The sequence below is a fragment of the Haemaphysalis longicornis genome, unplaced genomic scaffold (assembly GCF_048455015.1).
Source record: "Haemaphysalis longicornis isolate Haplotype H1 unplaced genomic scaffold, Haemaphysalis longicornis Haplotype H1 scaffold_3, whole genome shotgun sequence".
Lineage (NCBI taxonomy): Eukaryota > Metazoa > Arthropoda > Arachnida > Ixodida > Ixodidae > Haemaphysalis > Haemaphysalis longicornis.
Window position 1 is genome coordinate 101,263,357 of NW_027526335.1, and position 14,006 is coordinate 101,277,362.

A 14,006-nucleotide genomic window follows, 5' to 3' on the forward strand; every position below is an offset into this window, starting at 1 on the left:
CTAAAACTCTATTAGCAGCAAAATAGCGTGCGTATGTGAAACCGCTTGCGTTTACAAAGCTGCACGCCGAGCGCGTACGTTTCAAATCTAGTGACATCGTTTAAATATACTGGCAAGCACAGTGTAACGTAGTCAGATATCAACTGTATGCTCAGGCGACAAGCAAGAGCTTGTTTTATGTGGGGCGGAGATTGCGCATAAAGGCCCGTTCGCACTTGCGACGAAAGAGAGTGAGAGCGGCAGGAATTCCGTCGCTTTGTCGCGCGACGATCGTTTTTGTCGAATGGTCGGGACAAATTTTGGTTGCGCGACAGAATTCCCGTCGCTTTCGCTCGCTTTCGTCGCAAGCGGGAATGGAAAGTTCTGCCGCTGCCGTCTGCAACGCAGCTCGGAGGTAACCGCGCGATCTGCTCGGGCCGGATGAACGCGCACACTCCCGCACGGCAGCGCCCCAAGCGGCAGACGGCCGCGTACATCGCTCCCGGCGCCCGCCTGGAGCCCGCCCTCGGCACACTAGCCAGTATATTTCAGGCACTATACTGGAGGAAAGATTTTTTGCTTCCGATGAACCTAGTTCTTTGCCCCTGTGTTTTTAAATACGTGAAGTGGTTAGCACGTCGTCCTCACGCAGCTCTGTATCGTCGTAGCATCGCTGATTGTCCGAACGAAGCTTGCAGTTAAGCCAATGCAGCGACCGAAGCTGTGTGTGTGTGTGTGTGTGCATCGCCTCCTGTGTGTTGTGGACGCGTTCGTTTCGCGATGAAATGCGACATTGTACTTCTGCGGGTGGATAGTGCTTCCCATGGTCTGGATTATCTTTCTCGAACGACGTACCACTCAACCTCGCATGGGGTATGTGCAGTGTGCCTGGCTAAAAGCCTTCTCGCTTGCGCGCCAGAGTTGTGACTTGCTGCTCGTCCCCGCAAACCGGGTGTGAGGTGAGTGCCGAATTTACGACGGGCAGGAGGAGGCAACTCATCGTCTGTCAATCGCGGTTCAGACTTGCAACGCATGTTGTGACGTTGCGTTCGTTCGAAACGCATCTCTGGATTGTTTTGAAGTTGAATAAAATGTACGCGTCAAACCCGGGCATTCGGCTCAGGGCGTTCTCTGCGATTGCACCAAAGAAGTGCCACGGGACTTTCTTTATGGTACGTACTCACGTAAGATAAAATCCACGTCGTGTTATGGCCGTGTTGCATTCAATACAAACGGTTAAGCGTTTGTTTACACTTGTTTCGTTTGTCGTAAAATGTCAAAGCACTCCGGCACTCCGCTGGCAGATCAGCCGGCGAGCCGACGCTGAGCAGACGACTCATCTCTTTGCCGGAAGTGCGTGAAAAAGCCGCCCAATAGCAGGATGTCTAGCTCATGACGAACATCTGGGAATCGATGATGTAGACATGTGAAGATGGCGGCGTCCAAAAACACGAAGGAAAGGGTGAGAAAAAAGCGACAAACTTTGCAACAAAAGTGTGAGCTTTCCGCTGCGCGTAAAAGAGTAATACTTGGCACAGGTGACGTTGGCGACCCAATCTAGCGATTGCGCTAGTTCATTTAGTGTGCTCAAAATGCCTTTCAGGGCCCCTTTAATAGATAGAGCGCAATCACATTTTTGTCATATTCCTTTATCCATCCTTTATCGCGTCGTGTAATATTGTGTACTATTAATTTTCCAGCGGCGTAAACAAGCCACATTATGAGTCACTAAGCCACTTATTAAACCATGTTGCGTGGCTGTATGTGCACAGAAGAGCAAGACGAAGGCGCCCACCTGCAGACCCAGAAAGCGGCTTACGGCATTTTTCACCTGTCTCAGTTGAAGATCCAGCCATATGTGGGATTCTATACTAGTATACGTATTTCTTCCTAAGCACTAGTTCCCGTTCTTCGTGCTTTACTCCTCGAGCGACCCGCTGCTGCTTACCGCTGCTTAGCAGCCGTTCGCGTGAAGGGCAGGTGAAGGCCTTGCTACAGTGAAGTAGACGCTTTGCACTGCCTTGGCCCTGAAGGATGATGTCGTCGTCGTTATCACCATCATCATCATTGTCATGCTATTACCAGGTGTAGTAGTAGTATCCTGGTAGTAGCAGTAGCAATAGCACTGTTATATGATGAAGACACAGCAAGCACCCTCATGCGTCAATTCGCCACTGTGCATATCTCATTCCAAACTCCATGCACCAACCGCTGCCGCGCCGGACGCTCGAAAGAGCGAGCCGAGTGCATCAAGCAGACGCCCCGCATGCATTGGTGCCGGGCGTGGTCACTTGGGCTCGCATATAACATTAGATCTGCCGTTACATTCACAATGTTACGGGGAATTCGAACAGCGTATATGATCTGTAAGGTAGGAAATGTCGTTTGAGTTACTCTAATTACGAGCGTGGTGCTTAATTACGAAAGCCGGCGGTCGCGATTGCAACCATTTAAACTACGCGCGCAATATATAACCTTAATAATGCAACTGATACCTAAAACATTTGTTATTAGTGCATTATTAGATAAAATAAGCTATTTTAGAGTTTAGGATTTTTATTATGAAACAAATGACATCAGTCATCGCACCTGTTGTATTGTTGCTGCCGTAGCCTGCCGTAGCCGAGACAAGACAAGTCAACGTGTAGTGAAAGTTTACAAACAGCAAGCACGTTCGTTCCCGGTGACGGCTCTTCATGTTCTGCCTACCTCGACCCAGCTTGCACGAAAAATGACAGAAATGGAAGAATGTAAAACCTTTTTCCACAGGTATTACCAACCGCTGATTCGCCCCTATGGGCATTTGTCGACTTTTAAATATCCTACTAGCTCCAGGCGCAGCTGTTGTCAATCTAATCAGCAGCGCTTTCCAGGCTCGTTCATCTCGATCTTAAAGGAGCGGCCTTCAAAGATACGTATTACGAACAGGTTGGCACTTTCGTATATTCCTGAACTACAGTTATCTTGCATCCTCCTAGCTCTGGTCTAGCTCTCACTCGTGTTTTTCTTACAGTTCCTGCCGTTCATTGCAAGGATTGGAGCCACCGGAGTCCTCATCGAGTATGAGGACACATTCCCGTATGGTGGAGAGCTCGCCGACCTCAGGCATCCCGAAGCGTATTCTAAAGATTGCATTTTAAAGATACTGCAGATAGCCAAGCTTTGCAACCTTCTAGTCGTACCTCTAGTCCAGACGTTCGGCCATTTGGAGGTATGTATGCTTGTGTCTGAAATGCGATTTGCAGGAATTGTGCTGGCTTTAAGCAGCGCCCTTTATTATTATTTCTTTTTTCATGAAGGGTGGGTGTACTGCCAATTTAGTATCATCGATTCCGGGAGGTTGCCTTTTTAACGACAAAAATAACGAGCGCCTGTGCGTATAGGTGGCATTCATTGAAAAGTTTAGCTGTCAATTTAGCCACGGACATGGCTAAAGCGCCATGGACGTGGCGCGGCTTGTGCCACTGCGGCTGTACCCAAGAAAAAAATAACACTGGCGTGCATTGTCTGCTCCGTTTCAATCCGATTCTCAATGGTGGTGTCAACGGAGTTTTTATTAATTGCACTCACACTGTAGTCGAGGCATTACTTTGCGTTCGGCGGGCTAGAGCTTGGAATGTCCAACCCATATCATGGGCTTAGCACAGACAAGTACCACCATCCCGTGGAGCCCGACGTAACCAGTGACGGCGCCAGGGCCGTACCCAGAGGGGAGGTTTGCGGGTTCGAACCCCTCCCGAAATCTTTTCCAGGGAGCGCGTAAGCAATACTTACTGTTGCTTTTGGCAGAACTACCCCCTTCCCGAAACCCATAACCCCCTCCGAAAAAAATTTCTGGCTACTGCCCTGGACGGCGCACTCACATGGTTGGTTGCCTGCATGCGTGCCTCACTATTGAATACAGGCTAAAGGTGCCGTCAGAAGTAAATGGAACACGGGAGCTGTGACCGAATCGCACACCGGCGGAAATGAAAGGAGCAGAACATGCATGCTTGCCTGCTGACGGTAATAACCTATCTATACCTCTCAACCCACTCCTTTTAACGTTGCAAAGATCGGAGAATGCTTAGCAGCTTGCTGGTACCGCCGAGGGCGCTGATAGCAGACACACCTAAAAATATTAGAATGGAAAAATTGTCACTTCATGTCCCTGTGATAGCACCACTTCTTCAGCAGCTCACACGCGCTGGAAGTGTGTAAGAAACACTGCCAGATGTGCCTTTGCTATCAGCGCCTTCGCCAAGGCCAGTATGCTGTAAAGAATGCTCTTTGCCACGTTAAAAGAGGTGGCTTGAGAGGTGTAGATGGGTTATCACCGTCAGCAAACACACATGCGTGTTCTGCTCCTTTTGTTTACCCCCAGTGCAGCTACACGGCACTCCTATGCAGTTCAGCTACAGCTCTTTTGTTCCAATTATTTCTGACAGCACCTGTAAGTCACTTCGTCGTGCAGTAGTGAGCCTTACGTTGCTCAGATTAATCCGTAGCCTATGGTAGGTGTATGCAAAACAGGCTAAGTTCTCATTCTGCATGTTAAAGGCAAGTTTTAACTATATAACCCAATGCGCGCTTACTCTTGTGGCATTAAAAGTGAGGTTGGTTTTGGTGTCCCACTTTTCGCTTGTCTCAAAACACGGCGCAGTACCGGTTTTGCTGTTCTACAACGCTGTTTTGTTGCTGTTCTGCTCACTGTTACATTTGTCCGACAGCCGTTTCTCCGACATATTTTGTGGCAGGACCCGATTCTACTTTACGGCTACTTCATCAGCAAGCTTCTCAAACGTTTGGGCAATGAATTTTGCAATTCGTGGTATAAACCCTCGCGACCTGGATGTTATCTGTTGATGTCGAAGGTTGTCTGGTCCTGGCATTTGCGCATGACTGTGTTTTCATATTGCTGTGTGACAAGACCTCTGGCAAGGCTGTGACAACGTCCTGTGACAAGACTGCCATCACAGGTCATTTCAGAAGTCATTAATTTTACTTGGTAGTTAAAAAAAATTTGTGAGCTTAAGAAGAAAAAGAATCAGCAGATGCCAGCAAAAAAAGGTTCTTTGTTCCACTGAACGCTCTTAGCAAATATTACTTATCATTTGAAAACTGCAGTAAGGCCATCTATGAGACTGCTAGTGTAAATAAAAGGTCTCGTCAGCAAGGTTCTGGGAATTTAGAATCACAGAACAATACCAAAGCTAGCTGCTTTGTAAGGGGTACTTGTGATGACCGAATGGGAGCAATTTGGGCTCTTACTTTAAAAAAAAAAACCTTATGGCAAAACTCTCCAGAGGCAACTAAGCACAGAGCTCCCCCACAACCCTCAGCCCATACCCCATTCTTGAATGGTTGTATGTTAGTAAAATGAGTACAGATTTCTACCACTAACTTACATGCACCTGCAAGGATTTAGCTTTCGCTCAATGAAAAAGCATAGAGTGATTTGAGTCGAAGACTGCTCTGAATGTAAACAGATTTCGCCAGTCATTCAGAACTCAACTTCAGTGTTGATAGGGTTATTGTGGAGCACAGTGTTTGGGGGCACAAGGGTTTAGGGGTGGGGTTTTAAAGAGGAGGGCTGTATCAAGCTTATGAAAGTACCATATTGCAGAAACAACTGTCTTCGACTGCTTTAGCTAATGTGCAGTCAGTTTGAATCTCCGAAGCACATGAATTTTTTTGGCTGACAACAGACCACCACGCCAACTGTCAAAACATGGAACATGATGAAGTACTGCTTTGTGTCTTGCGTGCTTTGTACCACTATCTATAATTAATTTCAGCAACATCAGCTTGCTTTCGCATTAGCATTACTGTTTGCAGAGGCAACGTTGAAGCCATTGCTGTGCAAGCTATTATTTTCCTGCTGGTGAAGCTTAGCTGCTTGTGTCATTGAAACTTGCAAAAGTAATAGATGTGTTCTCAGTTTCTCCTTATCCTCTTACAGTTTGTCCTAAAGCGGCAAAAGTTCCAAGAGTTCCGAGAAATCGCCCGGTATCCCAATGTGCTCTGCCCATCCCACCCACGTAAGCATGCTGTCAACAGATCTCATTTTCTTTTTCTTTCCTTGACATATTCATTTATTTACAAGTGCACTGTTAACGTCCCTAATCCTTCTTTGCGGGTGCGCTGCATTTTTACAGATTTGGGCAGAGTTAACAGGAACATTCTAAGGCATCCATGAAGATGGAGGGGGGGGGGAGGTAGGAAAGGAGAGCTCCCCTCCTGGGGATTCAGCATTCAGGAAAAGTAACTAATACTTCAGCATTGCTGCCAACAGAAAGACATATTCGTTTTGCTTATAAGCACATTAAGGTTTGGTAGCTCCACTAGTACTGTCTTTGTCAGTGAACGCTCGCCCGATATTTTGATTTGGTTGTAGGGTTTAATGCGCCGACGCAACGCAGGCGATGAGGTGCGCCATAGTAGTGGGCTCCGGAATAATTTTGACCACCTGGGGATCTTAACGTGCGCCGAGATCTCGTACACGTGGGTGTTTTTGCTTTTTGCCTCCATCAGAAAAGCGGCCACCGTGGCCAGGAATCGAACCCGTGTCCTCGTGCTCAGCAGCACAATGTCTTAGCCACTAAGTCACCGCGGCGGATGGCCCGATATTTTGTTGTCTCACCCCTTGGCTTCTCGAAACCGCATTCCCAAATTCCTCTTAATTTTTATCCCTCTGGCGCCCATAAGAGCTTAGGGCCATGCTGTCCTGCTGTCTTGGCAGGGGCTGACAACACACCTGCCAATCGAGCTCTGTTGTTGGTAGTGGGCAAACAGGCCTTCTGTAAACCCTATCGTTAGTATCAAATGGCAGGTACCATGCTCTTCGTGCACAGTAGGCTGGAAGCTTGGTCTTCAACAGAATGACCATCACTGTACGACATGGACCTCTTCAGTGGCCCGGCATACCGCATTGCTGTGTTTGGGTGAAGTGGGAATTTTCAAGGATGCAAAGGCTCAAGCTCTTTTCCTCAGGCTAGGCAGGGCGATTTCTGGTAGCACGTTTCTTTCTCAAAGTGCGGCAGAATGCTGTATTCCCATTTGCTAGTGAGGTTGCATGAACGAACAGCCCACAGTGTGCTGACCACCTGTTGTGGATGCATTCTTCCCTTTTTTTATATTTATTAATGGGATCTGTTTTAGATCTTTCGTTGTTTCAAATTTGTAGCAATGATATTTTTGTTGGTATTTTATCGTCTATTCAGCTTTTTGCCGGTGATTATATAGTCTACCGGAAGATTAGGAGTGAGCAGGATGCCTCCCAACTTCAAAACGATTTTGCATGTATTCATGACTAGTGTACAACGTGAAAAACTTCTTTGCAATTTAATGAGTCCGTTTTTTTTTTTTTTTTCAAAGAAGAAAAAGAAAATCGAATATAGATATTGTATAAATGGTGTACCAGTAACCACGAAGGCAGCTTACAAATAACTTAGGTGTTTTCTTTTCCCCTGACTCGTTCACGGAATGTACATGTGGATTACGTTGTCGCGGAAGCTGCGAGAGTGTTAAACTTTATTCAGCGTAACTTGAGATGTTCGCATCAGCGACTTAAAGAATGTGCGTATTTGACATGCGTACGACCAGTCTTGGAATACGCCTGTGCAGTCTGGAATCCAGCGCAGGTATCTCTCAGTGATAAGATAGAAAAAATACAGAACAGGGCGGAATGGTTCGTCCTGGGACGGTATCAACGGCGGGAAAGTTGTACCGCTTTGAAACAAGAATTGAATCGGGAGCTGCTTTCATGGCGTAGAAGAAAATTGCGATTAAAACTTCTATATTTATTATGTAATAATAAAAACTGCAATTAGCAAAGATATGTATTTACAGATGCCATATTATTTGCCAGATCGAATGGATCATTCCTTTAAACTCAGGGAAAACTGTCCCAGGACTGTAATTTTTGCCAATTCATTTTTTGTTAAAACGATGCATGAGTGGAATGGGCTCTCAAATGTACAAGTGTCTGCTGTGAATGAAAACTTGGTTTTTTTCAAACCTGTAACTCCCCGCTATAACACCTTTGGGCACTGCAAGTGCACGTTGAGTAAAGAATGCAGAATAAAGCGCTAGTTCACCTGGTTGGTAAGAAGTTGAGTTTCTCTGGCAGACAGGTAGGGCACACAACGGTCAAAATGGCAGTCGATCAACAATGAAAAATAGGGGAATGAATGCTTGGATGCTAAGGGAAGCTCTTGTAAACAAGGTAAGGTAATTAAGTTGAGAAGTAAAGTTACTTAAGCTGAGAAGAAAATTGGGTGAATTTTGGTCTTGGTGGGATTCGAACCAGGGTCTTCCAAATCGCAAGCAAGCATGCAGCCCTAAGACCACCGCAACATAATAACTCACTCCATAAGGCTATAGGTGGGCCTAGTGAATGCAGTAGGGCCCATCCTCAAATTAGAAATGTGTGTTTGAGACATGTAGTGAGCCATACAAGAATAATTTTACCATTCAGATTACAAGTAGCATTTAGGGGGGTAGAAAGTATGCTCACACTAAATGTCTCAGCCAGACATCAAGCCCATATTGCGATAAATGTGGTTCACTTGAAACTGTTCAACATATGTTACTGGAGTGCTCTGCCTATGCCGACTCAAGGGGCCGTTTACAACATAAAATTGATTGCCCTCGCTTGAAACTTTTCAACATATATTACTGGAGTGCTCTGGTTATGCCGACTCAAGGTGCCGTTTACGACATAAAATTGATCGCCCCCACCCTAAACCATAGGTATTGAGACTATTACTTGGACCATGGCCTTCTCCCTCCGCTCAGCGCAAAACCCTGGCTGCGCTATTTGAATTTCTCCTGGACATTGGTGTGTCAGTGAAATGGGAGTCGTCCCTTCATTTCAAGAAACTTTGAAATCAGTGGCCTGAAAAATGACCGTATTTTATTTTATTTTTTTTCTCACTGCTACTCTCCTCTCCTTCACTACACCTACTACCTTTTTCCCTCTCATCCTTTCCCCGTAGAGTAGCATGCTGGCAAATTGTTGTCGGCAAACCTCTCTGCATTTGCCTCCTTAATAAAGAGTTTCTCTCTCTCTCTCTCTCCCTTCGCTTTGCGATGCCAATGAGGCAGAAGAAGCAAAAGATGCAAAAGGATAATAATAATTTATTGGTGTATTTGACTATTGGAGATTAATGCTTTTGCAATTGAATCATAAGCAGTGCTTAGGTTTGCACTTTTTATTTTTATTTATTTATTTGTTTGTTTGTTTGTTTTCACCTCCTTCCAGGGTCAATATCCCTAGTTGACGAAATGATTGCACAAGTCATGCAGCTACACCCAGAGGCGCAGTGGTTTCACCTAGGCGCCGACGAGGTATGTGAAATCCTCTCTCACGGGACTCTTGGAAGCGTGGGCATCTGATTCGCGTGGTTGGCGTGGCTTGGGTTAGGTCATGCAACATGTGATGCAAGTGTTCAGTGTCACTAGTCGAGCTAGAAGCAAAGTGGAGGTAGCAAAATTTGGAGACAACAAATTTCCCATAATTCCCCACTTTTTCACCACGAGTGGTACCGCAGGGATACGAAATTCTCAAGAGGTACATCCCAGCATGTAGTGCAGCTAGAAAGATCTTTTTTTTTTTTTTTTGCACTGTGACGAAGAATGTTTAAACCATGCAATATGAGAAGCAGATTTTGCATTTTGTGTTTCAGTAGGTATTTAATTAGCATTATTTTTAATTGGTTAGCAGGAGTACTAGTTCGAACCTAAAAGTTAGAATTGATGTAAACGTGTATGTGATTGCAAAACAAAGAAACTTCTTCCCACATTTCATTCTCCACAACTTGTGGTATCTATTCATGCCTTGCTGGTAATCTTTTGTTGAATAGTTTTTTTTTTCTATTGTTCTCAAGAACAATCAAGGAAAATTTTTAATGAACTCGGAAACTAGTTTCTTCACATCAAAATTGATTAGATATTTGAAATCAGCTAAAAAATTCCCCCGCATTTCTCCGAAGGGGAGTATGAGGAAGTGCGAAGCACGGGGTGATGCTATGAGGGGGAGTTTGTTGAAGTTTGGTGGCATTTTGCCCGTTAGTTACATTAACACCCCCTCGTGATCACGTTCGGCTTAACACGCCTCGTTTGTCCCTCTGCGGAAATCTTGGTGAATTAACGTGTATGTTAGAGAGATGTTCGAGAGGGAATGTAATCTCGCACACACACACGCACGACGAAGACGCGCGCGCGACTACAGGAGCCGAGCGAGAGAGCACGTGCGAGCCGACCCACGGAGGTCTGGCCGTTTATTGCTGCATATATAGGGGAGTGTGCCGCGCCGAGCCAGGCAACTGAGAGAGAGTAGGCGCGGGGCAAGCGCGGCGAGCGAAGGGGAGAGGGCAGCGAACGCGCGCAACGGCGCAGCGGCAGCCGAGCGAGGGGAGAGGAGGCGCGACCGCGTGACGTCACGGCGCGCGGAAGGGGAGGGAGGCGCGAGTGCGTGACGTCACGGCGAGAGCGCGCGCCATCACATGGTGTAGTGACGTCACTGCGCCGTTGCTATGGACGCCTTCCCTCCGCTACCGCGCCGTTGCTAAGGAGAGGAGGGCGCGATAACACCTGCGGGCGACGGACGGCGGTGGAAGGAGTAGGTTCGACTAAGAAGTGCTTCGCACTTAAAAACTGAACAAGCCAATGAAGTTTCGTCAAAATTGGTTGGAAAGCGAAAGAAAAGTTTCTAAGACCACTGCATCAAGCCTTTGCTTGTGTGATGTAGAGACGTGTGGGCAGACTGAGCGGGAGGCGTGGTGCTGTTCCCCCAGGTGTGGCACCTGGGCCAGTGCAACCGGTGCCGCTCGGTGATGGCCCAGAACCGGTGGGGCAAGGACCACCTGTTTGCCGACTACCTGGCCCGCCTGGTGGACACGCTGCACAAGAGGTACCCCACGCTGCGCTTCCTCTTCTGGGACGACATGATGCGCGACATGGACGCCCTCGTCATCACCGGTGGGGACACGCTCTCTCTCTACCTCTCCCCGTCCCTGCCCTCCTCCTCCTCCTCCTTCTTCGGTTGTCACATCGAACAGGGAATGAACGCAGCTTCTTTTTAGTGGCTTCTCTCAACTCTGGCGAGTGCTGTTGAGGGGCACACTGGGGCTTGGCTTGACAGTGACGACCCCGACTGCGGAAGCTGCGTTTCTGACTAGGGTGAAATGTGAAAATAACACTGTGTGTGAGGGTTGGACATGCACTAAAGAGCTCCTGATGCACTGTTTGGGTGAGGTGAATGAATAGATCCAATCCGTAGACTAAGTAGCCCAGGAACTATCCGAGCCAACCGCAATTACGGCTTTGCACGCACCACGTTTCACAGAAACTCGCTTTTGAGGATTGCTTGCCTTCACTGCCCTTGGTGTCGTTGCATTCGGTTGCAATGGTCAGTAGTAGCTTCCCTGTTGCTAGCAGGCACAAAGAAAAGAAATAGCCCCCATTTGAAAGGCTCTATTGAATATCGCCTTGGTGGGTGAAATTAATCTGTAGCATTTCAAATACAGCTGTCCTTGTAGCTGAGGCATAGCCGTGGTGCGTTAAGCCTGCATTTGAACGTTTAAACTACTTGGCCGCAAGGTCTGCCACACATCTCGTGCAGGGTTTTCAGCACACCCTGAACAGGCACCATAAGGCATCTGTGTCTGTTCCCAGATCATTCCAGCTACAGTATATACTCGAGATAATTCAAACTCGAAGGGACCCCAGGATTGTTTGAATTATGAGAAGTTTAAATTGTCAGAGTTTCTCATAAATATGACTCGGGGCAACATACCAACTTATGTTGTCATGAAACATGCACCTATATTTAATAAACCAATATTCACACGCAATACTCAAGTGCTGTTCACACTTTGCAAGGAAAAATCACGAATGGATGGCTGCTTCGCCTTTGCATGAGAGTTCTAAACAAAATCTTCGATGCTGGCAAGGGCAGCTTGTTTATTAAAAAAGTTTTCTGCACCGGTCAAGAACTTGCGGATCACAGCGATGTGCTGAAAGGATGGTAATGTGCAGAAGCGGTAAATTCAGAATATATTTTCCAGCAAGGACAAGCAAAAGGTACTAAGTAACCGAATTTACGCTATGAAGCAGTTTGAAATAACCGTCTGTAAAATACATTGAATATGTAGTGGGCCAATGAAAGTTTTGAAATTTGTTTGAATTATCCAAGTTAGGAGTATCGTGAGCCTACTGTATTTTAAATTTGAGTGGGCTGTGTGAAGTATGTGCTCAGTCACTCTGTGAAATTTATTATGTGGAGCATTCCTTGGCTTCTTCCATTGTGATCTACCTTCTGGTTGTTCTAGACCAAGCACCTGGCCGGCCACAATTTCACTTCCGCTTGATGGCTGTTTGCGTGATCCGCCAGAAGGTGCGCCATCATCTGCGACAGGGCTATTTTAAGTGTTTGTAATTAATTAGCAACTCATTTCACGCTGCTACCAGTTATGTGCCAGTTGGTTTGGTGGTACATACTGTACGTTCGAGGTAAATTTGACCTAGGTGAAATTTGGGTGCAGTTGGCCTGTAACGAGTAAAAGAACAGTGACGTCAACCGTTTTGGACTGACTGAAAACAACATTGAGTGTGAATGAATTCAGTTTACTAAATTACCCGAAAAATTGCACTGTGAGTCTCATGCATGATGCTCTCGCATATCGTAGACAACTATCGTATTTGTATCGTACTATATTGTATTGTATCGTACTATCATAGACAACTGTTTTATTTGTTCTGCAGCATTATTTTTGTTCGAGCAACATGCTACTAGCGGGATGCAGCTCTCCTTTTGTCGGCATGCCATACAATACGTGTGTAACCTGCCACCCAGTGTCAGTGTAGTGCCATTTCAGCTTTCCAAGTTCTCATTCAACTTCGGGCCATCTTCCAAAATTATCTGGTTATAAAGCTTACCATCTCTTCCCAAAGAAAGTTGAGAGCAGTGCGAAAGCTCTCTCACATCGTAACCGTGCCTAATGCGTGTCAAAACCTTCGCTAAAAGTGTGACCAGCCGTTGCTGAAAGTGTCCAATCGATCGTCAAACTTTCAAAGACCTAAATCGCGAACGAAGAATGAACCCACGTGACGATTTTTCGTGCACTAATAAGCAAACACATCTACGACCGATCTAAATGTGTACCGATACGTGTTTTATGAGATAAAGATGTACGCTTGTACTCCTTTTTCATGATCGATGTGTGTATTATCTTATCTAGAAACGTTCCTTTATTGCAATTTTCCAGTAACCAGTTTGGCGCAATAGAAGCCTGGTGTCACGCATCCGCCGTGTGTCCAAAAATCGTATCAAAGCTTTTCGGTGAACCAACCATGGGGAAATGCATTAGTTTTTTTTAACAGGACACCATTGCTCTCGCTAAGAAAGCTTTTGCTTTAAAAAACACATTTTGAATAGGCTTCCAGGGCTTGAACTCCTCTACACAACCATGCCAGGTCATCGTATTCCCCCTCAGAGTAGCATTTTGAGAGGACTTGGTTAACAAAGGTGGAATTTAACTGTACAGTGTGTGTGCAACAGCGGTGTGAGTTATAGCTGGTCCACGAAATGCTCCCAAAGGTGGAATCGTGTGCTGTGCTGATGTTGCTCTCTCTTTTTTTCATTCAGGCTTCCGACTGAATCTTCTGGCGGAGCCCATGGTTTGGCACTACTACCCCCAGCCGGAGTTCCGACTCAAGCAATGCAAGTTACAGCCCTGCTATATTAGAGCCGTCATTTTTGGTCTTTCCTTTTTTCTTCTCTTTCTCCAGTCTTTTCTATGCCCTTTATTCCTTTCCAATTTTCATTCATATTCTTTCGGTTCCGTTGCACCCTGTTGCTTTTATTTGAAGGTTACTTTGGTCGTATGTTCTTGACTGTAGTATCTGAAAATCACGCACTTGTCCCAAGTTTTATATTCGCTATATTGCAACACGCGCAGTCATTTTAAACCCATGCTGCTCTTTTTGAAGGATGATGCTGCTTCCAGCATCAATGTGGAACCCGCATTGCAGTGACATAGGAG

At 46.2% G+C, this 14,006-nt stretch overlaps 1 protein-coding gene across 1 annotated transcript in view; it reads left to right on the forward strand.

The window, feature by feature from the left end:
• Positions 1-2,615: 2,615 nt before the first annotated feature.
• The window catches only part of LOC144174961 (hexosaminidase D-like), a 31,687-nt gene continuing 20,296 nt past the window's right edge, over positions 2,616-14,006 (forward strand). The window contains exons 1-7 of the mRNA XM_077703947.1: positions 2,616-2,748; positions 2,853-2,907; positions 2,993-3,190; positions 5,921-5,999; positions 9,224-9,309; positions 10,758-10,941; positions 13,610-13,684. Coding sequence (XP_077560073.1) covers positions 2,711-2,748; positions 2,853-2,907; positions 2,993-3,190; positions 5,921-5,999; positions 9,224-9,309; positions 10,758-10,941; positions 13,610-13,684 — 715 coding nt within the window. The 5' untranslated portion in view covers positions 2,616-2,710. The remainder of the gene's footprint in view (positions 2,749-2,852; positions 2,908-2,992; positions 3,191-5,920; positions 6,000-9,223; positions 9,310-10,757; positions 10,942-13,609; positions 13,685-14,006) is intronic.